At 40.9% G+C, this 27849-nt stretch overlaps 1 protein-coding gene and 1 long non-coding RNA gene across 4 annotated transcripts in view; one reads left to right on the top strand and one right to left on the bottom strand.

Moving 5' to 3' along the window:
• The window catches only part of GASK1B (golgi associated kinase 1B), a 45741-nt gene extending 43003 nt beyond the window's left edge, over positions 1-2738 (bottom strand). The window contains exons 1-2 of one of the 3 annotated variants that reach the window (XM_037125725.2): positions 2595-2738; positions 239-1382 (exon numbers count right to left, since the gene is read on the bottom strand). In XM_037125725.2, the coding sequence (XP_036981620.2) occupies positions 239-1148 (910 nt within the window). In that variant the 5' untranslated portion in view covers positions 1149-1382; positions 2595-2738. Of the gene's footprint in view, positions 1-238; positions 1383-2071; positions 2331-2594 lie in introns of those variants that run through there. The other 2 variants (XM_037125727.2, XM_037125726.2) reach the window with 2 other exon arrangements.
• On the top strand, positions 735-27849 carry LOC119034631 (uncharacterized). Its single transcript, XR_008390298.1, has 4 exons — positions 735-819; positions 3967-4119; positions 24557-24732; positions 26402-27849. It is a non-coding gene; the product is annotated as an uncharacterized LOC119034631 (long non-coding RNA).

Below are 27849 nucleotides of genomic sequence, written 5' to 3'. Positions count from 1 at the left end.
TTGATACACTGTAGGCATGTTGAGTACAGCATTTCCCTGAAACTCTCCTATCCTTGCAAAGCTGGGAAAATAAAGAATGCCAAGCATATGGAAAGAGATGCTGCTGCTGCTGCTGCTGCTGCTGTCCAAATGTGAAACGTGGGAGGAGAAAATCGTTCAGAAAAAGAGAGTGAGAGAAAAGAGAAAATCAAGCCCAAACCCCAACAGCTGCAAAGACCGAAGCATGTGAAGCTGTTACCTTGGATGAACTCTGATTTCCTGCTCACAGAAGGCAGGGTCCTGTTGAGCCCCAGGATCCTGTCCAGGTGGAAGGCAAACACCTCACTCATGTCCAAAGGCTGCTTGACCAGCCCGCAGGGGCTAGGGCCGCAGCCAGGCACAGAGCCAGGGGCACTCCCCTGGAACAACAGCAAGCGCACTTGGCTGTTTGAGGACACTGGCTGGAAGCCGGCCACAGCACCATCGGCCAACAGTCGCATTCTATGGATGTCTTCTTTGCTCAGCCATGAGGGGGCGCTCTCGCTGTAGATCCTGATGTTGCTCTCCCTGGCCTTCGGCGGCTGTAAATCTGAACCCCCAACTCGCACTCCTGGACCCCGTATCAACCTCCGGTATTTTTCCCCAACGTTGGCCAGATTTCCTCTCTGGACATAGCTGGGCACGTCAGCATCAGCTGCCTTTGCAGCTTCCTGTGGCTGAAGGGATGGACCCACCAAAGCCTCCTGCCCTGGGGCTGGAGACACCACTGCATACTTCTTCCTGCGCTTCGGTTTCACTGTGCCACGGATATTGGCAGGCTTGCTTCGCCGGGAGCGTAGGGTAATGTACACCACATTGGGCTGCAGGGTGGATTCATTGTCCTGGGACTCTGGAGGGGCCAGGGTACCATCCAGGGGTATCTCAGGGAAGGGTGCCTCGGCGGTGTCTCGGCTCTTGTGGGGCCCCCTTTCCGCGGTGGGTTTGTGCTGGAGCGATGCGCGCCCCACCTGGCTTACTAGGAAGCCCAGGTAGATGGCGCAGGCAGTGCCCAGCAGAAGGTTCCTCCGGGTCCTTGGTCGGCGGCTGCTCCAGAGTTTGCACACCCGCGGGACGCAAAGAGAGCAGATGAACCAGTTTATGAGCTGCCCTCGCTTGTCTGGACAGGTCATTTCTCTGCCGCATCCACATGTTGAACACAGTTTAAAGTCTGCAGTTGTCTCCTGGTGACATGATGCATGGTTTCCTGAATCCAGCTGTCGCTTTTGCGTAGGTGTCTACGTGGTTTACAGTGGACAGAGATGGAAGTAGAGGGTTGGTGACGGGGTTGGGAGTGTTTGTGGCACCCGCCACAACAAACCTTTTAAACTCCCATCAGCCTCCCCAAGGAGAAGTACGGCTTGTTCCTGGGAATGAATGGAAACAGAGTTAACTGAGTCACAGCCTCATGCTAGTTAGGTTCCTCTACGAGACTAAAGGGAAAAAGTGACTCTTTCCTTTCATAAATATCACCACTAAATGTTTTTTTTATTTAATGAAGTGTAAAAACTAGAAACAAGATAGACATATAAATTGATAGTATAAACTAGTGAGAACAAGCCACAAAAATCCAAGAATATTGTATAACTTATCACTAATTTAATTTGATTCTAAAGGAAAAGCATTAAAATTTGACAAATCCAGTCTCTTCCTTTCTGAAATTCAGAAATAATTAAAAAGAATAGATTTTTTTTTAAATCTACAGCTATTCCATATGGATTTTTAAAATCCTGCACTAATTAGTTAACTAAATAACTAGCATTCAAGTTCAGAAATACATTCTCTTAATCTAACACTACAATGTTTCTTCAAAATGTTCCATTACTTTACATTACTAGTTATTATGATAAAAAGCCATAAATACCCATATAACTTAAAAGCAGTTACATTTATTGCCACACACCCACACAGAAACACAATACACAAATCCGACTGCTTTTTATTCTTTTTCTTTCCTCCAAAATCAGCTGAAAGAAAATAAAAAGATCTCTTGCACTGTTTTTTTTTTTTCTCATGTTATTAAAAAGAAGAAGAAACCATAAGCAACCTTACTTACACAGCTGGCCCCATGCTTGGCTCCAGAAACAATGTAATCCCCGACTCTAATGCAAAGAACTTTTAAAGGCTGAGGCATGTAAGTAGAACATATTTCATGGTCAAGAATGTTCCTCATTTCAAATATTTCAGCTCGGCTTTAAAAGCTCCCTTGAAAAGTACTGATTACAAAGCAAAACAAAACAATTCCAGTTGCTTGAACACCGGTTGCTTATATCCCAATTTTAGAGAGGAATTTTTTAATTGTTTAGAAAATAAACTTTAATTTTAAATTCTGCAAAAGCAAATGCCGTACAGAGCAGTTTTCATTCAAGTAATTTTCCACTTATTTTTAACCCCTGGGTGCCCTCTAGTGTCCTGTTTGGAAACAGACTCAAAAGCGTCAGTCTCATGGTTGAATTGAGAGTGTTTGCTTAGCCGCACAATAAATACCTTATAAAATGAGGAATGCTATCACCCCACCTCGCTGTCCATCCCACTTAGCTGGGGATTAAAGCACCAGGGTTCCTAGGTCTACCACTCACCTTACCGTCTCGACCGTTTGCGGAGAAACATTTGTCTCCCACCACTTCTAAGGAGGCCTGGAGGTTCAAAAAAGGTGAGAAAGGGTTAACGCAAATGAGGAAAAAAATAGAACAGTGAGATAAGGGTGCACATAGATAGGGCAAGACTTTTAGAGTGTGCAGTTGAATGGAGCAACAGTTCACAAAAGAAAAAAAAAGTCATGGATTCTCTCTGATTGGAGGTTTTTTTTAAAAACCGGTTAGTAATTGGCTTAGGTAGTTTGCTTGTCCTGGCACAAAGGCAGGGGTGGATGACCTCCGCGCCTCACTAAGGCTTATTCTTTTGGCTTTTGTGGCCAATAGAACCAGAAGGGAGGAAGGGGATAGTATTGTTTCCCCCCCTGGAAAAAAAGTTTGTGATACCAGGGTGTGTGTAAGAGATCAGAGTTTGGTATACAATTCTAAAAATACATTTTTACAAAGCAAAGGAGATTAACGAGTTGTAATCTATAGAGAAGGAAGGAATAAACTTCCAAGTGACAAAAATTACAATAGAACTGTTACTTTAGCACTGTTAAAACTCATACCTCTCTTCCTCTGTAAGCAGCCTGCCACCTGGGGGAAAGAGGAGCTGCAATTCCAGTGTCGACTGAGCCTAGAAGTACCAGTTGATTTGGGATATAAACTTTTTAAAGATTCAAGCACCGAAGCAACTTTCTTTGTGCTCCAAAACTCTTAAAGCACATTTTTATAAGCACAGACTTATTTTCTAGACAGTAAATGCTAACTTCTTGAAAGGAAACCATGAGAGAGCTGTTTTATTATAACTACCTTACTGCTTTCACATATTGAAAATAATAAATGATTCGACTCTTTAAAAATTAAAAGTACACCTTGGGCAGAAGCCAGATTTAAAAGGGGGGGGGGGCTCTGCTAACCATTAATAAAGCAACTTTTTTTAGTGGAAAATGCTTAGGATTTAGATAAGAATTCTATGATTTAGTAAATTTGGTTGAATGCCTTTTTACTCCCTCCCTCCCCCACCAAATATCTCCTTATTAGGAGAACAGCAATACATTGCTTCCTGTTAGGAACGAGAAAGGGATTAGTGCAGGCTGAAGGCTATAATGTTGAGAGAAGGGACTCCGGAGGGAAAAAGCCTTGGTTTGAAGCTTCCCGCCTTCATTGACTAGCTCAAGTGACTTGTGACAAGTAATTTGACCTCTCTAATCTTCACTTTCCATCTCTAAGAGAAGATTTATTAACACCACTTACCTCATCAGCTTCTCTGATGATTGAATGAGATAGTGGTGAGGGAATGATAATCAGGCAATGGGTTTTTATCCTTCTGCTGCCTCTGGACAATCTAGGAAACCAAACTTCTCTATTTCAGCTGTGGATGCTGAAGGGCTCAATACTCTGCCTGCCATCCCCGCTGCCTGACCACACAAACGGAACCAGGAGAGACACCTGGCCCAAGTCATTCTCGGCTTAGGATAGAATAACCCGAGCAGCAGTGGTTTTCAGCCTGTGGAGGGGAATAAAGGTTGTATAAAACTGTCTTGATTCTTTGGCTACAAATTATCTCTCTTCTCCTCACCTAAGGCATAGTTCATGTAAAAGAAATAGGCTGCCGAGTACTTTTAAAAGAAGGAAGACTCTGGTTACTCTAGATTAAATCTGGCACATCAGAAATGCACTGGGGTTATAAACGAACACCTTCAAAGAGGTAGAGAGAAACTTGGGGTCCTTATTTCCATCATATCTAGTACTTTTGAGACTCAGTTATATCCCCCACTGCGGTTCAGACGTGTGTGGCATGTCTGGTAAGTTGCTGGGGTGTGATAACTACACATGAATGTTTTATGAATTGATAGAGAACCAGGATTAGAAAAGGCAGACTGTGTTAATATCACATACCCTGTTCACCCACCCATCCCCACCTCCGCAGCCCTGTAGATTCAAGCTCCTGGAAAGAACTATAGGCAAACAGTGGTGGAGATATTTGCATGTACTGGGTTGGCCAATAAGTCTGCACGGTTTTTTCCATGAAATAAAACACCATATTTTTTGGACTATAAAATGCACTCCCTCTAAATTTGGGAGGAAAATGGGGGTGCATCTTATAGTCTTATGGCTTGTTGTGGGGCAGGGGGTAGTGGCCTATGTTATTTATGTTATTAAATATTTTACCACATTTTTTTGCTTCAGATTTTTTTTCTATTTTCCTCCTCTAAAACCTATGTGCATGTTATGGTCTGATGCATCTTATAGTCCTAAAAATATGGTACACATTTTTCATTTTCACCAATAACTTTATTGATTTGATATTTGAGTATGTCAGCTATCTCCCACATGGTATCATTTCGATAGTTCTTAATTAATGTCTCAGTCTGTCTACCCGACTGTGGAGCAAGAAATCGCCAGCATGAAACTTCACAAACCACCTTTGACACATCCAATCAGTCACAGTACCTTCCCCACGCACCGCACAAATCATTTTATTTTTGCATTTCTGTCGCATTTTTACATTTCTTGAAATAATAAAGCATAATGTGCCGAGAATGCATATTTTCTTCTGTCTTTAGTATTAAAATGACTACACAAAAAAATTCACCAGTTTTGATAAGTTCTTTTTTACACGCACACTGTTATGACAGATGTCACAATCAAAATCTAACAAAATTGTTTCAAATGAAGTTAAAGACGACCAAGGGCTACTAGAGCCGTCATACGGGAAAAAAAACGAACAAACTTTTTGGGCCAACCCAGTATTATTCTGTGAGATACAGAGGCACCCACAGCAGACTTCGGTTTACAGGGAAGAAAATGTGAGGCAGAGTCAGGGAGCGTCCCACGCTCCCCTCCACTTCCAGGCCGTTGTCTATTTTGGAAGCACTGGTGGGCGGTGCCCCTGGCATGGACCTCACGGTTGCCATGGAAGCAGCCCAGGCAGCAGGAGCAGCAGCAGTGGGCTCAGCAGAGAGTTAGTTACCTTTAAGCACAGACAAAAAAACATCCAACGAGAAGCTAGTGCGTTGTAACCAGAAATGCTGGGTTATGACAAATGAGTGGCGAGCCTTTGCATCCTTGTGACACAGTTGAGTCCTTTTGAGGGGTGATGGAGGTCTTGTTTTATGCAGGACAGAGTATTACTCAGCACAATTTGAGACAGTCCCACTAAAAAGTGCTTGGTACCCATAGGCCAGTGATATTCAGGAAAAATGGAGATTGCACAGCCACTTAACATTTATTAAAGATCCATTAAAGAACCAGTCACTAAAGCTGGGTTCTGTGGAGAGTATGCAGTGTCTGAAGCTCTGTGTGGCTCAGTAATGTCTAATAAATATTGAATGAAGGAATGACTGAATGAACAAATGAATGAAAATATCAAGATGATATAGCACCATCCCTGGATCAATGGTCTAAGGTCACAGTGTGGCCCTGGACCAGCAGCATCAGCTCCACTTGGGAATTTGTTAGAAATGCAAATCCTCAAACCCCACCCCAGACCTACCAGACTAGAAACTATTGGAGGAGAGGCTCTGTAATCCGTATTGGAACAAACTCTCCAGGTAATCCGATGCATGCTGAAATGGAGCACCCTGGCCCTAGATAAGGAATTCTAAAAAGAATGGGGCAGGCCAGGAAGAAAATAGGAACGTGCCAAAAGAGGAAGGATAGAAGAAACTGAAAAGTTGGAGAAAAACTCAAAACATTTTCAGTTTACATAAGACTTTTCTGTACCTTTTCCCTCTTGTGAGGGTTTAATTTCCTTCTCAACATTCCATCCATTGGTTGGAGAAGACAGAATGTGTTAATCACATACTCTGAGGAGCCAGCCACCTTTATTGACCCAGCCCTATAGATTCTAGTCCCTTTCTCAAAGTGAGATCATAGCATGTATACATTGGGAAAAGAGAAATTTGAGAGATTACAATTCACGATCCATGGAATAAGCCCCCGGAACACTTGTATATGGAGGGGCTGTCTAAGGAAAATTGCAAGAAGTCAAATCCGCTCTAGGCCATTCCCAGTTCCGCATCCATAAAGATACCTTTCATAGGAAAATCACACTGTTCTCTAAAAGGCAGTCAGAGAGTTCCCGTGGTCACCTAATGTGTGTCACAGGCAAAAATTACAAGCCAAAGTGCTTTGCTAGGAAGTCTGGTATGGCTTTTGAAATTAAAAAGATGAGCAGATACAAAGTGCTGTAACACATGGAAGAAAGTTAAATGTTTTAATAAGAACAAACATGTCATTTCTCTAAATATAACACACCTCAATTATTTTTCCACAGGAAATCACCAATGCCTTGGTTAAGAATGCACATTGTTTTGCAGCTCTTTAGAGAATGAAGACAACCTTGAGCTAATCAATAGATCAAACACAACACTCCTTTTTTTATATTTGTGGTAATTTCTTACGACATAGAAATAGCTAAGCAATATAATAATTTATTACAATAAATCTGCATTTAATTCAATCAAGTTGATTTGTAAACAAAATATTCTTACCTCAGCTAGGTGCTTTTGGCAAGTGTTATAGACTGAATGCCTGTGTCCCTTCCAAATTCATATACTGAAGCTCTAATGGCCAATATATTTGCAGACGAGGCGTTTAGGAAGTAATTAGGTCACGGAGTTGGAGCCCTCATAAGGGAATCTGTGGCCTTATTAAAAAAAACAAAAGAGAGCTCACTTCCTCTCTCCCTGCTCTCTGCCCTGAATGGACACAGCAAGGAGACGGCCATCTGCAAGCCAGGGAGAGGGCTGTGGCCAGAACCCCACATGGCACTCTCACCTCAGAATTCAGACTATGAGAAATAAATTTTTGTTGTTTAAGACACCAAGATATTTAATGTTGTTGCATTTTTCTCATCAGAAAAACTAGGATTAGTATATTTAGTTCCCAAGTTGGTTCTAAAAACTAAACTATGTGTTATACGGAAAGCACTTAGCACAGGGCTTGCTTGATACACAGTAAGAAGGAATGGCTCATTTACTTGCTCTCTTTTTCTTGCAAGGATGATGCTAATGACTCAGCACTCTCTAAAGAGACCATAAAAAAACACTGATGGATAAACCATGATCAACATATAATTCCAAATTCAAGAAAGAGTTGTCAGTTGTACTATTACTAAGTACAGCAAACTACTCAGCATTTGCTCACTCTATCTTTCTATACTTAACAAAGGACTTCAGAGATAATCAAGACTACATTCTGCATGCTACTTTGTATTCAACTCTTTGACAGTTTTGCCTTTGGTATTTAGTATTAGTCTAGAGTAACCACTGTGAAGCTGTATACATAGTAGGGTGGGTCCTTGGCAATGTACAGTAGGTCCTTGAATAACATCAATTCATTCAATGTCATTTGTTGTAATGCTGATGAGACACAGTGGGAACTCAACTCTCCTTGTTATCAGTCTATGGTAAATTGGTTTCCTTACTTCTTCTTTCACATGAAGTCCAGAACCAACATGTGACCTTATATGAGGACTTACTGTAATTAAAATCAGGGGACATTTGCCAAAGTTATTAAGCTTCCATCACACACTGAATAATTTCACTCTAGGTGATTTGATACCTTCAGACTCCTTAAACAAACTCTCCCGAAAGCCTCTGGCAATATTACAAGGACAATAATGGTTAAAGACAACAGTATAGTTGTTTAATATTCATTTTACTATTCTTGAAAATAGGATCTCATAGGGTTGGTGAGGATTAAATGAATTAATAAAAGCACTTACCTTGCCCCCCACCCCACCCTCAAAAACTGAACTTTGTTATTACCAGGACACTATGGCAGGGAAAAATAGATCTTAGAAACATTCACTTCTTATGGACATAGAGGTATTCAGAGTTGGTCATGCCTATTTACATACCAATCAATGGAAACATCACCCTCTTATTGGATCAACTCATCTAGCCAGTTCTCTTGGCATATACCTTCCAATTATGGAGAAGCTTACAATGTGTTATCTGAGACTGAGGTGTGTGTTGCCATGACTTTGGATGTCTATATTATTCTTTTATTTTTTTATTTAAAATATTTTTGAAGCAACAACTACATAACAGGCACTATCAACTTACTTTGGATGTAGCAATGAAAAAGATATTCAGTGATCTAGCAGTCAAAGACTGTACAGCATCTTACCTTTCAGACTGGACTCCCTTCGAAAACCTTCAGCTCTATCAATCTACACCTTTCTCCCATCTTCCCCCCTTAGACCCCCGTCCAAACCTAACAGACGGGTCCAGTTTCAGATTTCAGGTCTTCCCATTCTGTCTTATCTCCATATAGTTAAGTAGATCGAGCCTGCATGCAGCCTCAAATATGACAGTTCTAATCAGGCCAAATGTGTTGCCTACCACACTTGTGGTAGTACTAGACTGGTGTGATTAGTTTTATGATTCTTCAATTCAGTTTGATGAATAATTCACCTACCAATCTCTCATGTGTTTCCTACTGAATCAAAGCTCATTTTTACTTATTCTCTCATTGAATCTTGAAGTGGGAAAAAACATTTTCCTTTTAAGTAAGGAGGAAAAATCTAAAGGATTACAGGAAATTCATCTAATTTCATCTAATGGATAACTTTCCTTCTAAAATATAGAAAATTTTAAATAAATGAAAAAAAGTTTAATGAGATGGGTTTGGAATTTCGGCAGCTGAAGCTTTTAAATGTTAAGTAGCTTGGTGAATTTAAGTTTATCACTAAGTATTCTTATTACTTTTCTAAGTTTTCCACAGAGAACATAACTGAGCAGTAAAACATATAACTTCTGCTTCAGCAGTATGTCAGACTAGATGCTCTCAAAGGCCTTCTTACTTTGAACCTAGATGTAGGATATATTTTTTTAAAAAACATATGATCCACTGTTTACAAGCTCTCTAAAAAGATTTCTACATTTAAAATGTCCACAAATTAATATCAGTTTATAGGAGGTGAATATAACCACCAAGCATACAAAGAAGAAAACAAACACCAAGAAATTTTAGAATTATCAAAATTCAAATATAAATGTGGTACACACAGAAATGTTTAAAAGAAGGCAAGTTGAGCTTGCAGTAAGAAGGACTGAAGCCCTGGCCAGGTGGCTCAGTTGGTTAGAGCATCATTCTGACATGGCAAGGCTGTGGGTTAGATCCCCAGTGAGAGCCACCTACAAGAACGAAGCAGCCAGTGGATGCATAAGTAAGTGGAGCAACAAATGAATGTCTCTCTCTCTCTCTCTCTTTCTTCTTCTTCCTCTCTCTAAAATCAATCAATAATTTTCTAAAAAAATGATTGAGTACATATTAAAAAATAAAAACACTCAAATGCTTTTTAAAAAGTTGTTGAAATTAAAATTGAAGGGATAAAATCTGGGGGCCTGGACTCAACAGTGTATCATATGTTGAACTAAGGCTACCAAAAATAACTTTAAAAGTCGGGAAAACATATAAATAATCCTTTAAAGGTGCTAGAGAGCCAAGCACAGAGGTATGCTCTACACCCACCTCAGAATGTTCCCAGGGGCATTTTCCAAATTGTGGTGAGGGTGTAAAATGCCCAGAAAGAAAGCAGCAGCCTCCAAGTTATGAGGATAAAGAGTTCAGGGATTCCAAAGGATTTGAGGAGCAAAATATTGGAGAGAAAGGAACCTTGGAGAAAGTCCTCCAAAATCTGCATTCAAATTGTCCTCAAATTGCTGCTCGAGTTCTGAGCTGTGAATGTGCAAAGCCTGAAGAAATGCACTGAACAGCAGGCAGGCAGCACAAGAGCAGAGTTGGATGTCAGCCTGAGCAGCACTGGAGTGGTAAAGATTGTCATTCGAGACCAAGAAAACTTCCTAAACCCAGGGAGACCCAGAAGGGGCATTTCCTAGGGCTCACGGTCACCCCTATGAGGAAAGCCAAAACCAAAATGGGTTGGGGATAACTAAGCTTAAAACCAAGTCATGACTGGATCAAGATCATTCACTGAAACTCTTTATGTCGAATAACCTTAACACTTTTTGGTAGACCATCATACAGAACCTTTAGAGTTTACCATCCATAATCTGAAAACTCACTGAAAATTATAAAATATGCCAAAGATAACAAAAGCAAATGACCAATATATGAAGAAAAAAGGCATGAAATGGAGTGATCCAGGAGACATGCACAGGGCCATCGAGGAGGCGAAAGTGTTGCTTGAAACTGGCCACCTGGAAAAACCCTGACCAATGCTACCTGGCTACTTCCTGGGCCTACCCATGCCCCGGACTGCACACCTGACTCTTTGATGCTGTGTAAATGGAGCTCCTGGCTCTCAGGTTGCCACGCCCCAGCAGCCACTGCCAGTCTCGTTCCTGTACACCCACACCAGCCACTTTCTCTGTCCCCCAAAATGACCCATGTGGCAAGCCACCAGCGGCCATCACCCAAAGCAACAGAAAATTTTGTGTCAGAAGAAATTTGGTTGACATTCCCACAGATCTATAAAATAAGACTTGAAAATGTTGTCCCTTTCTCTGACTGGCATAAATCTTGTTTAGGTTATACCTTAGAAGGCAGGGAAATGACAGGTAATCATCACGTTATTAACTCTGCAGAAGATCTCTAGCTTTAACCAGGAGACGATCCGAACTTATAAGATTCAGACATTTTAGAAAATCATTTATTTACTGTAAAAAAAAAAGATTAAATCGTGAAGGAAGGCAAGAAATTTCACCAAGTGTAGGGTAGTCTTTGTTGATCACATGACTATGGAGTCCTATAGTTTTTATCGTATCCACATTACTGTTAAAAGTGTAAACATTTATCCTAAGTAGTCGAACTGAAGAAAGACCTCAATCCAAAGATTCAAAAAACTCATTAACTCAGAAAGAATATATAAAAAAGTCTATAAACACCTTATAGTATACACTAAAAGCCAAAATAGATACAGCTGAAAAGAGAACTTATTACCTGAAAAGCTCAGAAGAAAACATCCAAACCAAAGCACAGACAGTTAAGAAGATGGAAAATAGAAAAAAAAAAGCATAAGAGACTTATCAGACATGGAGAAAGGTTTAAAAATGGAGAAGACAACAATAGCAACATTTAAAGAAAAAAGTGGCCAAGAATTTTTCAGATTCAAAAAACACTACAAACCCAAAAAGGATTCATACAAGCGTTTTACGTAAAAGAAACAATACAAAGCTTGGATAATTGAAGTATACTTGCATGTTAGCATAGAGTCTTAGAGCAGAAAGAGGTCTGAGGGGGAAGCTAAAGCATGGACTTCGTAGAGGAATCGACTGGAGAGCCGTGCATGTGAACGACTTCTGCAAAGTCAGTCAGAGCACAGCCAGAATCAGAGCTCTTGAATTCAAAGTAAGTGGTCCTCTTGCTACGTAGATGACTTTTTCTCTTCTTTAATTTTATATGTTAGCAGCATTATCAAATGAGATGGATCATTCTATCATTTTAAAGATAGAATTTCTTCATTAAACTATTTTTAAATCTTTCTTGCTGACTTCCATTGCCAAGCAGGTTGACAGTATAAAAAGGGAATGGCAAGTCAGTCAAATGATCAAGATTGCTTATTGTTAGTCGTAGAGCAGAGACTAAAGTTTAGGTTACTGAACTTTCACTTGAAGAGTGTTTTTCACACTCAGTTTTGTTTTGTTTTGTTTTTTTCCATGACACTTGAGCACTGCACCTAAGACCACAAAACCCCTGGTCTTTCATCTTCATCTTTATCCTTAGCAATTATTATTTTGTGATTCATACAAATTTTTAGTGTTTTTTTACCTGTATTCAAATACAATGAAATTGTATATATTTAAAGTGCACAGTGTGATGATTTTATATGACTATATATTGCGAAGTGATTACCTGGCACACAACTCCTACAGCAGCTAGTGTAACTCAGGCAGATTCCACCTGTTTCCTTTCAGTCTGAGGACAGGACATACTAGATAACCATGAAGCCCAATTCTTATTGTTCAAGGCAGAGCTGAGAGCAGGGAGAAGTTCACACCCTTATCATCGAGGTTAAAGATAAGGCCCAGGCACTCCACAGGGCCAGGTTGAGGGGATGGGGGGTTGTTAACTAGAGGCCAGGAAAATATAGAAATCATGGAAGCACTTTGCCCTCAGCCCAGAAACCCTGCCAGCCTGAGAGTGACTTTCAAGCCCCGGCATCCCAGTTGCTAATTTATTGAGGGTGCGGCTCTCATCGCCAACCCAAAAGGTCTGTGTAGGTGAAGGCCACTCGAGCTTAAGCTTCTTTAGGTCCGTGATACATCCATCTCTGCATAGAGCCTGGGTAAAGAGCTGCCCATTTTGCTGGTAGCCCTCGAGAGCTGGACAGTCAGGTGCTATGCTGACAGCAAAGCTGGATTCTCTACCTCATAACACAGAAAACTTCTTGATATTTTCTTCACTCCATTCTCCAAGGTAGAGTTACTTATTACTTCCTTTCGCTCCCTCTGATTTATCTTTTTTTGTGTGCACTCATAATTCCCTCAACTTATTGCCAACATTTCACTTATTCTTGGCTATTGTTTTTTGTAAGTGGTTGAATGCTTTTTTTGTATTTGGTTTTCAGGCAACAAAGGAACCTGAAAACTCAATTCAAACCTCCACAAAAGTAAATGTTAGTGTCAGTCTGACATCCAGAGGTAGCGTGGGCTTTAGTGCCGTTCCGTGCCAACCGGCCTCATTTCTCTGCTGTTCTCTTGACCTTGCCCTTGGGCAGTGGGTGACCTCAGCCTCAGGCTGACTTTCCTCTTGGTCCCAGGTGGCTTCCTGAAGCATCAGACTCTACCTGATCCCTCTTTCATGTCTACGTAAAAAAACTGTAAGCACCTCACAATCACTAAATGAGGTTTCTAAGCTTCGTGCAGAAGCCAATCACCCTAGATAAAAGCAATGTCACATCGGTTTGCACCTTGGTTACATGATCTCCGCTGAAACAATTACTACAGTAAATGATTTGGAATTGTCTCTGGGGCTGGACGTGATATCAGTCCCATACAAACCCTTAATCTCCCAGTGGCTACACAGGGGAAAACTGTTATAGTGGTGCCGGGCAGACAAACTAAGCATCCGTTATAATTGTGATGGATTTCTTTTTCCTATTGCTCCCATAAAACCTGCAAAGCCTGGAAGATAGATAGTTCTGACTTATCTCTGTATCTGAGGTCCTACTTCATACCTGACATATAATCAGTATTCAACAGTCACCTGAATAAATGAACAAATAAAATTAATTGATTTTCCTCAAATATATATTTGTCACCAACCATTCCTATCATTATTAAATCAAATATTATAGTTGCAATAATATTTGCACAATATCTTATTGTTTAATGCCACCCTGCACGGTTATAATTTTTACCCATTGCTTTCCTGGGTCTTTCACTTGATTTCAACACATTACCGATTATTTTTAGAACTGCTATTAACACAGACTTCAATTGCAATGCTGTTTTCCCCTTGAGCAGTGAAGCAGTTGCCATGGAAACAGAATTCAATACCTCTCTCTAGAGCCTCACATCAATGCAATTTGATGAGGGGGACTAACATATAACCTCCTACCTCAATTTTAGAAGTCTGGAGATCTATTATCTCAAAAGATGCAAGTCATTACTGGGGTAAGTCATGCTTGATGAAATACGGGCTTGATAGCTTGTCCAAGAAGATGTATCAGAGCTCTCACCTAGAAGTAATTCTTTAAGCAGAGTTGGAGAAAGTTTTGAATGATTTAATTGACTAACAATTCCAGGTCACAAGGTAGATTTTATTTAAGGGTGGAAGGGAGGATCACTTTAAAATTCTACCACTCATTCAGGACAAAGTCACACACTTACAGCCTTTTACAGAGAACCAGGCATGGTGATTAGGTGGGAAGATGCATCCTTCCCCCCAACTCCACCTACCCAAAGAGTGAGATTTAAAATCTACTCCAGGTACACTGATATGAGGAGGGAGGAATAGGTTCCCAGGCATCTCCAGGTGAGGCAGCTCCCATTAACCAAGGGCAATTCTCTGGACAAAGCTGTAGTTCTAAGTCTTAGCCGCTATACTCTTAGCATCTGGGGGAAGGGTAAACTGGCTATGTGGGGAACTGTGTGTGGAACCAATGGCATCATCTACATATGAGTAGACATGATTCATCACCAGGTGCTAAACTCGCAGCTGGAACACATTTGTATAGTATAAAACCAACCTTTCACCTTGTTAGCACTCCAGAATCTTTTATTTGATGGTTTGATGTGCCGTGATGGAATTTTCTACCTTGTCACATGAGCTATTTGCACAGATTCTATCTCTGTGGGTATATCTCTGAGGGTGATCTGGGGGTTAACCCAAAGATATGGTCTGGAATAAGCCAGGATGGGGTACATGCAAGGAAAAAGAGGTCAGCTGAGGACAGATTACAATACTAAAGCCAACTGTTATCAACAGGTACCTAAAGCATAGGGACCTATGCAAAGCTGGTAGTGGGTAGATGAGTCATAGCCAAGTAATCATAAAGGTATTGAATCTGAGACACAGCAGATAACAGTGAGCTTGTGGATGAGAAACAAAGCCAAAAGGTACTTGTACAAACTAGAATAAGGACAACAGACTAAGATCAGTACCAAAAAAAGAAGAAGAAGAGATGGAAGATGAGGCTGGACTACAAGGCAACATCCTGATTTTTGTTGTGGGATCTTTTTCTTAGTGCAATGGTTTTAAACTGGACAAGCCAAAGGTTTGCTTTTGGATGTGTTTTGTTTTTAATTATCTGCTTGGTTGGTTTATAATCCCAGCTCTACCAAGATGATATTTTAAAGGTGACCCTCATTGTACCTGTCTGGGTCTATGCCTTCTCCATCACTGAAGAAAAAGGAAGAATAGCCATATACTAGATCAAGACAGATTTTCCCAAGCGCCCTAGTCACCACAGTTTTGTTCTCTGCTGTGTCAGTCCTTGCCCTCATCTTAGCCCCATTTGAGCTGTTTCTAAGGAACATTAAGTTCTCATTAGTAATTTTCTAGGATAGGAGCAGATCAATATCATTAATAGAGTTTGTTCAACATACCAGCAAGTTTGGAAATACTTTTGTCAAGACATGCACAGGCTTCCTAACACTGAATACCTCTGCAAAAAAGGCCAGACCACACTTGGCCCATTTCTGCCTAGGACTCAGACACATTCAAGGTTGCCAGATGCTCTGCAGGCTACTAGTTGAGGCTGTTTTCTTGCCTTCTTATTAGGCTCATTTCCAGGTGGCTGGGAATAGATCATTTTCACTCAACTTGTTCTGGACAGAATTCATGACCTGTTTCTACTCTATCCAACTTGTACATTTTGTTCTGTATTACTTAAACCCTGCCCTCCAGGCCTGCACCCATTCATTCACTATGTTCCCTTTTGCTTTCTCACCCATTCTTCTTTTCACAATCCTACAATACTTCGCTCTGTCACTCCATTATAGAATGGCTAGAAATGCTAAACTGGATTGAGGGAGTGTCATAAAAAGTGTCAGAGTGGAGCTCATAGAAGGATGAAGGCCTTGTGGGCTGAGGTAAAGACTTTGATTTTCAATCCTGGGAAAATGGAGAGTCAGCTGAAGAGTGGACATGGTCTAAAAGCAATAGAAAAGGTTTGATCCAGCTGTTATTTTAGAAACAGACTCACAGGGTGGGGGGGCAGTAAAGAGTGGAAGCAGGAAAACCCTCAGCAGGACATCAAAAAATTCAGACCGAGATGATGGAGGCTTCATTCATCCAGGATGGTTGGTTGCAGGAGGTGTGGTGAGATGAGGTCAGAATCAGATATTTATTTTTTTGTTGTTTTTTTCAATTGAGAGAAACGGGTTTCCTGACAGATTTGACATGGGATATGACAGAAAGAATGAAGTCAAGGCTGATTCTAAGAGTCTTTGTCTGAGCAATTATTTAAACACTTACATACTGTTTCAGGAAACCATTACTGTGCCAGGCATTATTCTAGGTACTTTGCCAGTTGTGACTCATTTCTTTATAACAATGCTCTGAGATAGATGTTGTTAGAATCCCAATTTTATAGATGAGTCATTGGCATGGATTGCTCAAATGACATGTGCAAGGTCCCAGTGAAAGTTATTACCATTCACTGACCTTGCACATGGATCAATGTAGGAATGGAGTTGATTTGGAGCAGGGTGGGGAGCTTACATTTTTACTTTTCAAGGACTAGAAACTACTAACTCCCCACCTGCCCAGACTCAGTCACCCTTTTCTCTCAACCAGTATTATTAGTCTATGGTGTACCCTCGGCAGGGAAGGAAGACGCTTCCTTTACCCTCAAGGTGCTTTCTGCTGGTCTAATAATTAAATCCACATGAGACAGACTAACAAGACAGCATAACGAAATTTAATCACGTATATATGTATGGGAGCCCCACATACAGGTGAGAGTCAGAGGCTTCCCACATATGAGAAGTTCTAGGACAGAAAGTTAATATAAGATAGAGATGGCATTGTGAACTAAGGGTGAAAGAAGATGCCTTGGGGCTATAGAAGGGAGGAAGGTCCTTCACAGGACAATGCGAGAAAATGTTTAGTCATTTGAAGCTTGTCCTGCCCTATGGATAGGTCATAAAGAGTTTTGGGTAATAACTCTTTTTACAGGCAAGGCCCCAACTTTAAAGAAGAGGTAAACATTTCCCATGAGCTTCCAGGGTCTCAGTCGCATTTAGCTCAAATTAATTTGCATACCTCAGAGGCACATCTTGGGGTGACTTGTTCTGGATCCCTACATCTCCTTAACTCCGGTTTATATCAATTACTCAAGGATGCCACCAGGACTCCCACAGCTGGCTATTCTCCTGCAAATGGCAGGATGATATTAAATGTTTACCAGCACTGCAGGGGACGAGCTTGTTTGGGTCTGTTAAATGGGACTCAGCTCTGTACGGAAAACCTACAGCAGTGAGGTGGTGGGCAGGAGCCAGACCTTCAAACTGAGTTTTCCCATGGGAATCAGGCCTAGAAAATGCATACAGTCTGTTATGGCTTGCTCTTGCTAAAACTCCATCACCCTGGTCTAAAACAACAAATGTGCATTGTCTATCCTCAAGGTAATTTCCAAAGTCTGTGTGAATTTTCCCAAGGACAGAGCTAATCAGCTCACCACCTTTCCCTTCTGCATGTGTTATTTTCATTTCCTTGATTGTACCTAAAATGTAGACAATAATATTCTATGTAATAGATAATAAATCCTTTGATGTAAGACCAAGAAAAATAATAAAAGCCTGTCTAGGCAAGGGTCGGGGTGCTCTCCCCTTGAGAGAGCAGCCATGCGATCCCCCCTTTTCTCCACAGAATTGCTGTCACCTGTGCATTTATTCTCTTCTTCAGTCACAACAGGCCGACTCTGCTGGCTGGAGTCCGCCACTCAGTCCCTCAGGGAAAAACAGTAATACTTGATGAGTATTAGGGGATTTCTGTGGTGTATGTACTCCTACCACAGTCCATTTCACACAACATGATGTTGTTGACTTTGGAGTTTGAGGAGATGCATACCTACAATCTGCCCTCAGCTGTTGTATACCAGTAACTGGAACTTTTACAATAATTCTAAAGTGCTAGTGAACATCTAGCAGAGGCACTTCATGGCTCCTGAATGAGAGGAATTTATGGTTGGAGATGTAGCCCAAGCAGTTGGGCAAAATAATTTAGACTGGAACTAGAGATTGAAATATAGATGATAAAGCAAAAATAGACAGTAAGTCCAAAGATATGGGTTAACAAAGGGGCTATATAACTATAGGAGAGTGAAATGTTTGAAATAGTGACTCTTGGTTGATGGCACAAGGGTCCAGTGTAGAGAAGATTAGGATACAAACCTGAAAAGACTTCAAAGTCAGGTCAGCTAATCAAAAGTCTCAGGAGTAGGTGCAGGAGGAAATCTAGCCCATGGAGGAAAGAGGCATCAGTGAACTCCAATAGCCGGTGATAGCAGACAGTCAAGCCTGGTGATTTACTGAATGACTGCTTCTGCAAACCTTATGCTTCAAATCTCCACAAGTTATTTTTTAAAGTATTTCTGATGCAGTTTGTCTGTGTTGGGTCAAGGAAATAAATATGTGCTTCTTAAAAGCTCCATAAGTGTCCTGGCTGTTGTAAATCAGTGCATTAAGTGTGGGCCTGCAAACCAAAAAAGCATGGTTTGATTCCCAGTCAGGGCACATGCCTGGGTTGTGGGCAAGTTTTCAACAGGGAACGCATGAGAGGCAACCATACATTGATGTTTCTCTCCCTCTCTCCTTCCCTTCCCCTCTAAAGATAATCCATAAGTGATTTACATATAATGTCAGGTTTGGGTGCCTGTTAAATATCAAAGTCAGAATGAATCAGGATTTCCAGGAGTCCCAAGAGCAAATAAAAGCCACCTAATTATGAGATTAAACTTTAGGGCCAGAGCAGTAATGCCTGAAAGGAAGAGGACAAAATTAACACAGCAGCCAAATATAAATACATAGGTCAGAACAGATGCTGGGACCTAAACACCAAGGACACATTAGTCATCCTTAAGCAAAAGTTCACAAAGGGTCCAATACACATTCTCAAGAACTTGGCAATGGGAGCAAAGAGAAAATTTTATTCAGGGGAATAGCATAATTATCTTACTTGCACAGTTGGGTAGAAGATGAATGCAAAGAAATGTGACTGGAAGAATACTAAGAAGGCAAATCAAGCAAAGGACGATGAAAGCATGAGCAATGACTGTGACAGTCGGGATGGAATAATGAGGTTGGTTTGGGAGGTATTTTAGAGTTAGAACTGATGCAGCATGTATGATTGGACATATGGAGAAGGGGGGATGGGCAGAAATTGAGGATAATTCCCACATTACTACATATGGAGAGGAAGGAATGGGGAGAAATTAAAGAGGATTCCTCATATCCAACTAGGGTGATTCAGTAAACAGTGTCCTTCAGTGAAATAGGCATCTAAGGGAGAAGAAAAGGAGATGAGAAAATATATATTCATCAGGACTCTTGATGGCAAATTTGAGAAAATAACTCAACTGGTTGTGGGGGGGGAGGCTTTTCTTGCTGTATGAAATCTAAGAAAAGATTAAACCAGCGATGGTGCAGTAGACTATGGTAGCTACCATATTGTCTTCTTAGAATGGATTTTAACATCCCTTCTAGGAGCAATCTTTATGTTTTGAGTGCAGTTATGTTTGACCTACTCACAGATATAAAACGAGCATGTGAACTGGGTCTGGCCAATCAGAGAACCTATGCGTTTGACCAGAGTGAGTAGACCAGAGGTAGAGAGCAGACCTGAGCTATGCCAATCAAGCACTTTTATGAGACTTTTCCATTAAAGCCAGCAGAGACTTTTCCCCTAGAGCTTTGTCTTTGTTGTTGCTGTGTAAGAAGGATGAAAGGCTGACACAGCTTGCAACCCCCTCCCTCAGCCCTCTAGAAAAAGTCTAACTGCATGAAGCTCAATTGAGACCAAGTTAAAACTAACACAAGCAGTGATGAGGGATGAATAAAAAGAGTGACCCAGCAGGTCTGAAGTGGCAGTTCCAGACATTAATAGAGGACTAGTTAATACAACTATTTCTTTGCTCATATTAGCTTCTTCAATATCCTTCTTAACCATTTCAGAAAATAAATGTCATTTCCCCCCTTAGGCAAAGAGCAATAGGTCCCTGTAATACAAAGAGTGTAAGATTCTTCATTAATACCAGCTGAAAGTCTAGAGATATAAGTGGACCTTGGGATAAAATCGATTCAGGGACTGCAATGTCACCAGAATCTAGTCCTCCACTTTTTATCTGTACCCGTCCCTGAATACTTGTTTTATTCTCTCACCACATATGACTCTCTTTTACTCAGCTGGAAATGTGACTACCGATGACTTCCTTGTTTCATATCTCCATAGGTTCTATATTTGAACTTAGTTCTATATTTTTACACTTGGAAGCGCAGAGATGAACTCCATGATTTTTACTCTTTGTGCTTCCAAGTTTAAAATGCTAAGGAAGGCTTCTAATCAACCCACTTTGTGTCATGTAATAGATCAATGGATTGTGAGCTAGGTTTTGAAATGTAATTGGCTGAGCTTGGGCCAACGTAACATCCCCAAACTAATCAAACAAGGCCATCAGGGTGGACTCATGTGAGAAAATAAAGTTAGAGGATGGAGAGAAATACTTCCAGGAAGAACAGAAGTTTTATTCCCAGAAGAAGGACAAATGTGACTATAGGTATCCCTTACTGGAAGGATAATGTTTTAAACATGTTAAATTTGAGACCCTGTGACAGGCCAAAAGAGGCCAAGGAAATGTGGCCAGTTAAAACTATTATTGGTCTGTAAGAGACAATTGATGCACATAGTTGATTCTGATGAAACACAAAATCTCAGACTATAAACTTGAAATTTAAACTATGAATTGTATATAATTTTACCGCAAGTTTACCTACAACTCCAGTTTTTTAAATAATTTTTTAAATGTTTGTCCAAGAGCAGAGTGGACATTGTGAAGTAAAACAAGAGAAAGGGTTGTGAATCACAGAGGCAGGACCTTAGGAACAAAAAGTCCCAATCTATATTTCTCCCCCATTGGGCAGGAAATGAGACCGTGGGCTAGCAGAGCCTAAGGACCCCAAGATTTTTGCTCTGAGCAACTGAAATGATGGGGTTGCCACTGACTAAGGAGGGGAAGATGATAAATTGGAGTTTTCTCTCAGATTTGTAAGTGAAGATAGCAAGTGATCTGTTAGAAATAGGGGACTGGATTTCACAAGCGCAATCTGGCATTCCAATGTTAGGAGGTCCGTGGTTACAGCAGCGCAGGCCCTGACAGGTGGTGTTCCCTTTTGTGATGCAAGTGCCTGACTTCAGCTTCCATAGCTTAGGCATCCACCTCAAAGAGGCATCCACTTCTTCTTGTCTATCTCAGGTAAACACCACGATAAAGAGCCAGGCCACCTCCCCACCCTAAGGCTCTTTGCTTTAGAGGTCTTCTTGGTTGATTTCAATACTGACCATTTGGACCACATTTCATCTTCTCTACCAGCACTTTAAATTTCCTGCTCTAATGTTTAAATTCACCAGTGCAGAATGAGGCCTCAGTACCCTGCATCCCACCCTTGGCCCCAATAAAAGCAGAACCCCAGGCCCGGTTCTTTCTCTTTCTCCTGTGAACTTACTGTATGGCCCCACTTGCCCTATGTAATTTACAGAACCTGTAAGTAGTAAACTTTTTTCTCCCCCAGTTTCCTGATGATTATTGCTGAGGGTAGCCTGTAATCCTAGTAGGAAGCACAGGACGGGTCCAGCGACAGGGATGGATATCAGTCTGAGACCCAGGCAGAACACTATCCAAGCAGACTGATGCAGGAGCCCCAGAGTATGGGAGGAAAACAAGGAGAATGTGGTGTTTTGAAAAGTGTGTGATTAGAAAACATGAGAAAAACAACTGTGGCAAATGCTGCTCAAGGGTCACATAAATAATGACAGAGGATTAACTATTAAATTTAGCTGGGATTGGTAATCTGGACAATTTCTATAGAGTCATGGGAGCAAAAGATAAGAGTTCTACTTTAGCCATAAATCCCAATAGGAAAGACAGAACTTAAGTGGGGCACTGTTTTGGAAACTAGAAGATGCATAGGACATCTTAGGACTCTGCATCATTTATCATCATAATGACTCGTTAGCCAAACCCTGTTGCCCATCCACAGCAACACTACCTGGATGAGATAATTAGCAGATGGGGCATTGAGGGATTGAGAGCCTGAGTATTAAAGAAAGCTAGTGTTTAAGTGGACAAATCAGGCTAAACTAAATCAAAGCCAATGATTTTCTTTTATACCAGCAGGTGGGGCGAAAGACCAAATCTACTAAAGACAAAATTAAAGGAACTATATTTGTCCTCATATTGGATTTGTTGCCTGTGTTAAGTTTTTGACCTTCATGGTGTCAGATATTCACTACAATTTTTCAGCTTTATTGAAGTATAAGTGATCATATTTATATGTATACATATATATGTGTGCATATATATACATACACACATATATGCACATATATAAAAATGATTACCACAACCAAGCTAATTAACACATCCATCACCTCACATGGTTACTTTGTGTGTGTTAAGAGAACATTTAAGAACTGCTCTTTTAGCAAATTCAAATACGCAACACAGTATTATTAACCATAGTCACCATGCTGTACATTACATCCCCAGAACTTCTTTATCTTATAACCGAAAGTCTGTACCCTGGGACCAACATCTCCCATGTCCCCCAGCCCTCCTCACCCTTGGTGACCACCCTCCTACACTCTGCTTCTATGAGTTTGACTTTCTACAATTCCACATGTAAGTGTTTTTTTCCTTCCGTGACTGGCTTATTTTAGCCTAAACTCCTTCAGGTTTATCCATATTGTCTCAAATGGCAGGACTTTTTTCTTTTTTTATGGATGAATAATATTCCATTAAAATATATAATAATCTTCCATTATATACCACTTTTTCTTTATTCTTTCATCTGTCAAGAGACACTTAGACTGTTCCCCTACCTTGGCTATGCTGTAATGAACACGGGAAGCAGGTATCTCTTTGAGACATTGATTTCATTTCCTTTGGCTATATATCCAGAAATGGGATTGCTGGATCCATTATGAATTGTCATTAACAAACTTCCTGTATCAGATCAATAGCCTATGGTTGACAATTTTTTCAAACATGTGTGGTCTTTTTCTCGTGATTATTTGGCAACTGTAAAGCTGTCTCTTACTAGTGAGTTTGGTCCACGAAATCAAATAACATTGAAGTGAGATCCCTAAGGGAGAAATTAGTATGTTAAGTTTGAAAAAGAGACATCCACTAAAAAAAATATAAGGATCGTGGGAATAGAGTTAAAATAGGAACACTCAAGAGTCAGAAACAAGGAAGTCGAGATGTAGTTGATTGGCAGTGGAGGAAGCCAAATTAAGAATTTAGTAACATAGACACATTACAGTTTTTTATCTGCTTCAAATACTTGCTTTCCTGTCCAGTTAAGAGCTCCTTAAAGAGATCAGAATGAGGTTCATATCTCATAATACTTTGGAAAATATGTTGTTAATAACCCAAGCACTGAAATCAGAGAGATTTTGGCTTGAGAACTAGCACTACCGTGTATCAGCTGTGTGATTCTGAGCAAGTTGCTCTTCGAACCTTGCTTTGTATCCTCACCCATAAAATGAAGATAAGATTAGCATTAACTCACCAAATTGTTCTAGGAAGTGAACAAGACACTGCAGATAAGAGTCTCTGTGCAGTGAGTGCCCAGATAAATGCTCAGTAATTGTTAGTTGCTATTATATACCACCTGGAGGGCTTCCCTTTAGAGCCTCATCAGTGTCTTTCTTTCCTCAGTCATTTCCCACCCAGCCCAGTGTCCTCACTAGGTCTCATCAAGGATACTTCTCATCAGTGCCCTCAGTGACCCTTCTCTGTCCTCCCACCAGAGGTATTATGTTGACTCTCATCCCATGAATTCATTGGCTGAAAATTCTTTTGAAGAAAAATCACGTGGTCATGTCAACAGGTAAAGTAGGAGAGGCCACGTGTATTCACCGGAGGGCATTTTAATGGTTATTTAAGCTATAGAATGAATATCTGGATAAGATTGGACTCCAGAGATGTGAATTTTTTGTTGAGTAAGATCAAGTAAAAACTTTAAATGTGGTGCCCTGAGAAGTTTTTTGGTTTCTAATCATGGGGACCTTAAAATAGCTGGACAGGCCATTCCTTTGTTTTTAGAAAAACAACAGATGCTCCCTTTAACTGCACACACTTGGAGCAAGTCCTTTGTTCTTGACAAAACTGTGGGGCCCCCCAGGCTGATGGTGACTGTTGTGGTCTGGTCCATCCTCACTGTAAGGGAGACTCAGAGCTCGGTCTCTGAGGGTATTGACTTCATTTCTTTATTGGTTGACTTATTTGCTTGTTCTTGTTTTACTTATTTTCCCTTGTGAAGATTGCTTGCAGAAGATGAGGCACGAAGACAGGCAGCTTTACAGAAAGACTGAGCATGAGCAGGATTGCTTCAAGGCCCAGAAGACATGATGGTGAAGAGAGACTTTCTCTGCGGTTCTTCCAGAACTCAGCAATGCTCTGCCCGCCACTTCGGGAAGGGCAGCTATGGGACCACAGGTATAATGCCCCATGCCATGAGTTCCAGCAGCAGGGGGTCTTCCTCAGACAACTTTGAGGGTAGTAGTTGTTAGCCAGGGAGGCTAGCACAAGGAAGTTAGAATACGAAGGTGTCACACTGAAAGTGTGAGGCCTCCTTTGGAAACTAGCAGACGTAATGGTACCCATGGATGCTAAGGTCTTGTAAACACAGGCAGGGGGCACTGTGATTCAGGCTCCAATAAAAGAGCTCTAATTTTATGTAAACAGATTGGTGAGGACTTCTTCCAACCCCCTTATATTATAAATTAAAAATATGTGACACAAACTCTTCAGGTATCTTGGCCAAGATTATTCAGGGCAAGTGACTTATGCATCAATATTTTGAACTATATAGTAAGTTATATGATATAGACTGGAAAAGTAAAAATTTGCTTGCAGTAAGAGTACCTTCCTTACCATTCATCAATCCAAAATTAGAACTTCAGATAAAGCCAAGTACAGATTTATCAGAAAACAGTATTTCTCCCAAATACGAGGACTGCTGTAAAATGCTATAACAGCCCAACTCTTGGAGTGTCTACTTATTTCTTACTAAGACATCATCTTCTCTCAAATTATAGACTATCAGAACATCTCTTTGAACTTATTTCAGTAATAATAAAACATCCCACTCTTGTCTGTAGGAGTTAGGTCGTGTGACAGAGAGAAGCCTGATTTATTCTCCATGTGCAGAGCTTCAGGCAGCAGGTTTCTGGACATAACACTTGACGTCTTCATTTCTTTCCAAGAAAACAGAACCGGATGTCCATTTTACAGTCTAGAACCAATATTGACCCCTTTACACACAATGCTACTTTGCTTTGAGCCCATCAAACACTGCTTCATTTCCACTGCACCTAAACTCCAGTCTTTTGCGATGTCCTAAAGCAACTCTCTTTTCCTTTCTTTGCTGAAACATCCCACAGTTCCTTTGATATTTTAATATTTAAACAAGTCAGTGAACCTGAGTTTGTCTACATTTTAATCCCTTGTGGTTTTAGGCTGATTGGACTAGGAAAAGATCATGTCTTATATTTTAAGTGCCCTTTTAAGCACACTTAATTATGTGTATTACATTTTACCCCATAAGCAGAAGTAACGAACTAATCTAATTACAAACCAGAGGTTGTTTATAGCATAAACTTTTCCATGCTACAGAGAAAGTTCTTGAGACCAAAGAAGAAAAAGCTGTTTAAAATGAAAAAAATCACAGAGTTGGTTTTCTTTCACTTTACTAAGACTCAGGCTGTGCAGTTTATAATACAACAGTGATCAAAAGGAGGGCTTTTTTTCCAGCTGGTGTGACTCAGTGGATTGAGCACCGGCCTGTGACCCAAAGGGTCACTGGTTTGATTTCCAGTCAGGGCACATGCCTGGGTTGCAGGCCAGGTCCCTGGCAGAGGGTGCATGAGAAGCAGCCACACATTGATGTTTCTCTTCCTCTCTTTCTCCCTCCCTTCCCCTCTCTAAAAATAAATTTAAAAATCTTTTTTGTTGTTGTTTCAAAAAAGGAGGGTTTTTTTCCTCTTTAGTAGTAAGACCCAAAAGTAATATAACAATGAGACCCTGTCTTGAAATATTTATGAAGCTCCAAATCCTCCTTCCAGGTCCTCGTTCTTGACCTATGACTTTGTTTTCTGTTTCACAGAGAAGCAGGAAAGAAATCAGAAAAGAACGTTCACAAGCTCCCACCACCACATCTTCCCCACCTCCTGCAACTGCACTGATGTACTATGGATGACCTCTCTGCATCTCACAAGGGCTGTTCTCTCTGCTGTCGCCCTAGATCCCGTGTGTTTGCGCCCACACAAGGATATCCATGCAGTCATTCTCTTTCTTCTCCCTGGTAGTCAGCACCCAAGACAGCCCACACTGACACTCAGCTCTGGGAGCCAGGCTGCTATGTTATCCCTTCTCACACTGAATCAGGGGTGAACTGCGTGACCAACAGAATATTGCAGAAGTGCTGGTGTGTGGTCTCAGATGTTAAGTCATAAAAGAGAGTGACACTTCCACTTTCTTGGATTTCTCACTCTGGGGAAAGACACACTGTGTCATGAGAACATTCAAGCAGTCCTCCGAGGAGGCCTGCACGAAGAGGAAGTGAGGTCTCCTACCAGCAGCTCCAGCCCACCTGCCAGCCCTGTAAGTGGGCCACCCACCATGGATGTGCAGCCACCTGGCCCAGCCACATCCTTCCTCCAGACGACTGGAGCCTCAGTCAACCTTCCGAGAGACTCTGAGAACCCTCTCCCAGTTGCTCCCAAATTCTGGACCTGCAGAAACTGAGAGAAAGAATAAATGTTTCGTGTTCTTCAAGCCACTATATTTTAGGCTCATTTGTTACACAGCACTGTATAACTAACACATCTCCTATGATCTGAATAGATTTCCTCAGAGGAAAAGCCCTAGTCCTCATGTCTCACAAGACCCCTCACACCCTCTTCACTATCTGTTACTTCTCTAGCTTCATCTTCTGCCACCCCCCTTTGCCACCCCAGTTTCAGCTATCATGACCTCTTCACCATTCCTCACATGCTCTTCAGGTCCTCTGTGCTCACGCCATCCCTTTCCTCCTCCCCCACCTCTCTCAGACCTTTACTCAAGTAACTCTCTCTCCCAGTGAGGACTTGCTGATCACCCTTCCAAAAATGCAGCGTCCCTACATACAGCGGCCCACACACACATTCTCCAGTTTTCTACCTCCTTTATTTTTTCTCCTTAGCACATGTTATATTTTACATACCATATATAATTGTCTAGCTTATTTTACTAGTTGTGTGCTGAGTTGGTGCATAAATTTTTGTCTATTTTCAATATTCTACAACAGTGTCTAGTTCATAGTTCATACTCCACAAAGATTTGTCAAATGAATCCTCAAATCTTAAGGATGACAGTACCTTTAAGAGTACCAGTTAATAGTACCTTTAAAAATGCCTCGAATATAGACCTTTTGTGAATCATCCCCAGTTTACAAAACTGCTTCTAAAATTTAGTGCTAGTATTTATAGTATCTATGTGGGTCCCTAGAATCTGCATCTTTTATTTTGTCTTTACTATTTTTCTTATTTGTAATTTCTCTATTATTATCCTTTA

This window comes from Artibeus jamaicensis, unplaced genomic scaffold, assembly GCF_021234435.1.
Source record: "Artibeus jamaicensis isolate MK-2021 breed Jamaican fruit bat unplaced genomic scaffold, CSHL_Jam_final scaffold_537, whole genome shotgun sequence".
Lineage (NCBI taxonomy): Eukaryota > Metazoa > Chordata > Mammalia > Chiroptera > Phyllostomidae > Artibeus > Artibeus jamaicensis.
Note: the sequence above shows the minus strand (reverse complement) of the source record. Positions and strands in the feature narration are given on the sequence as shown.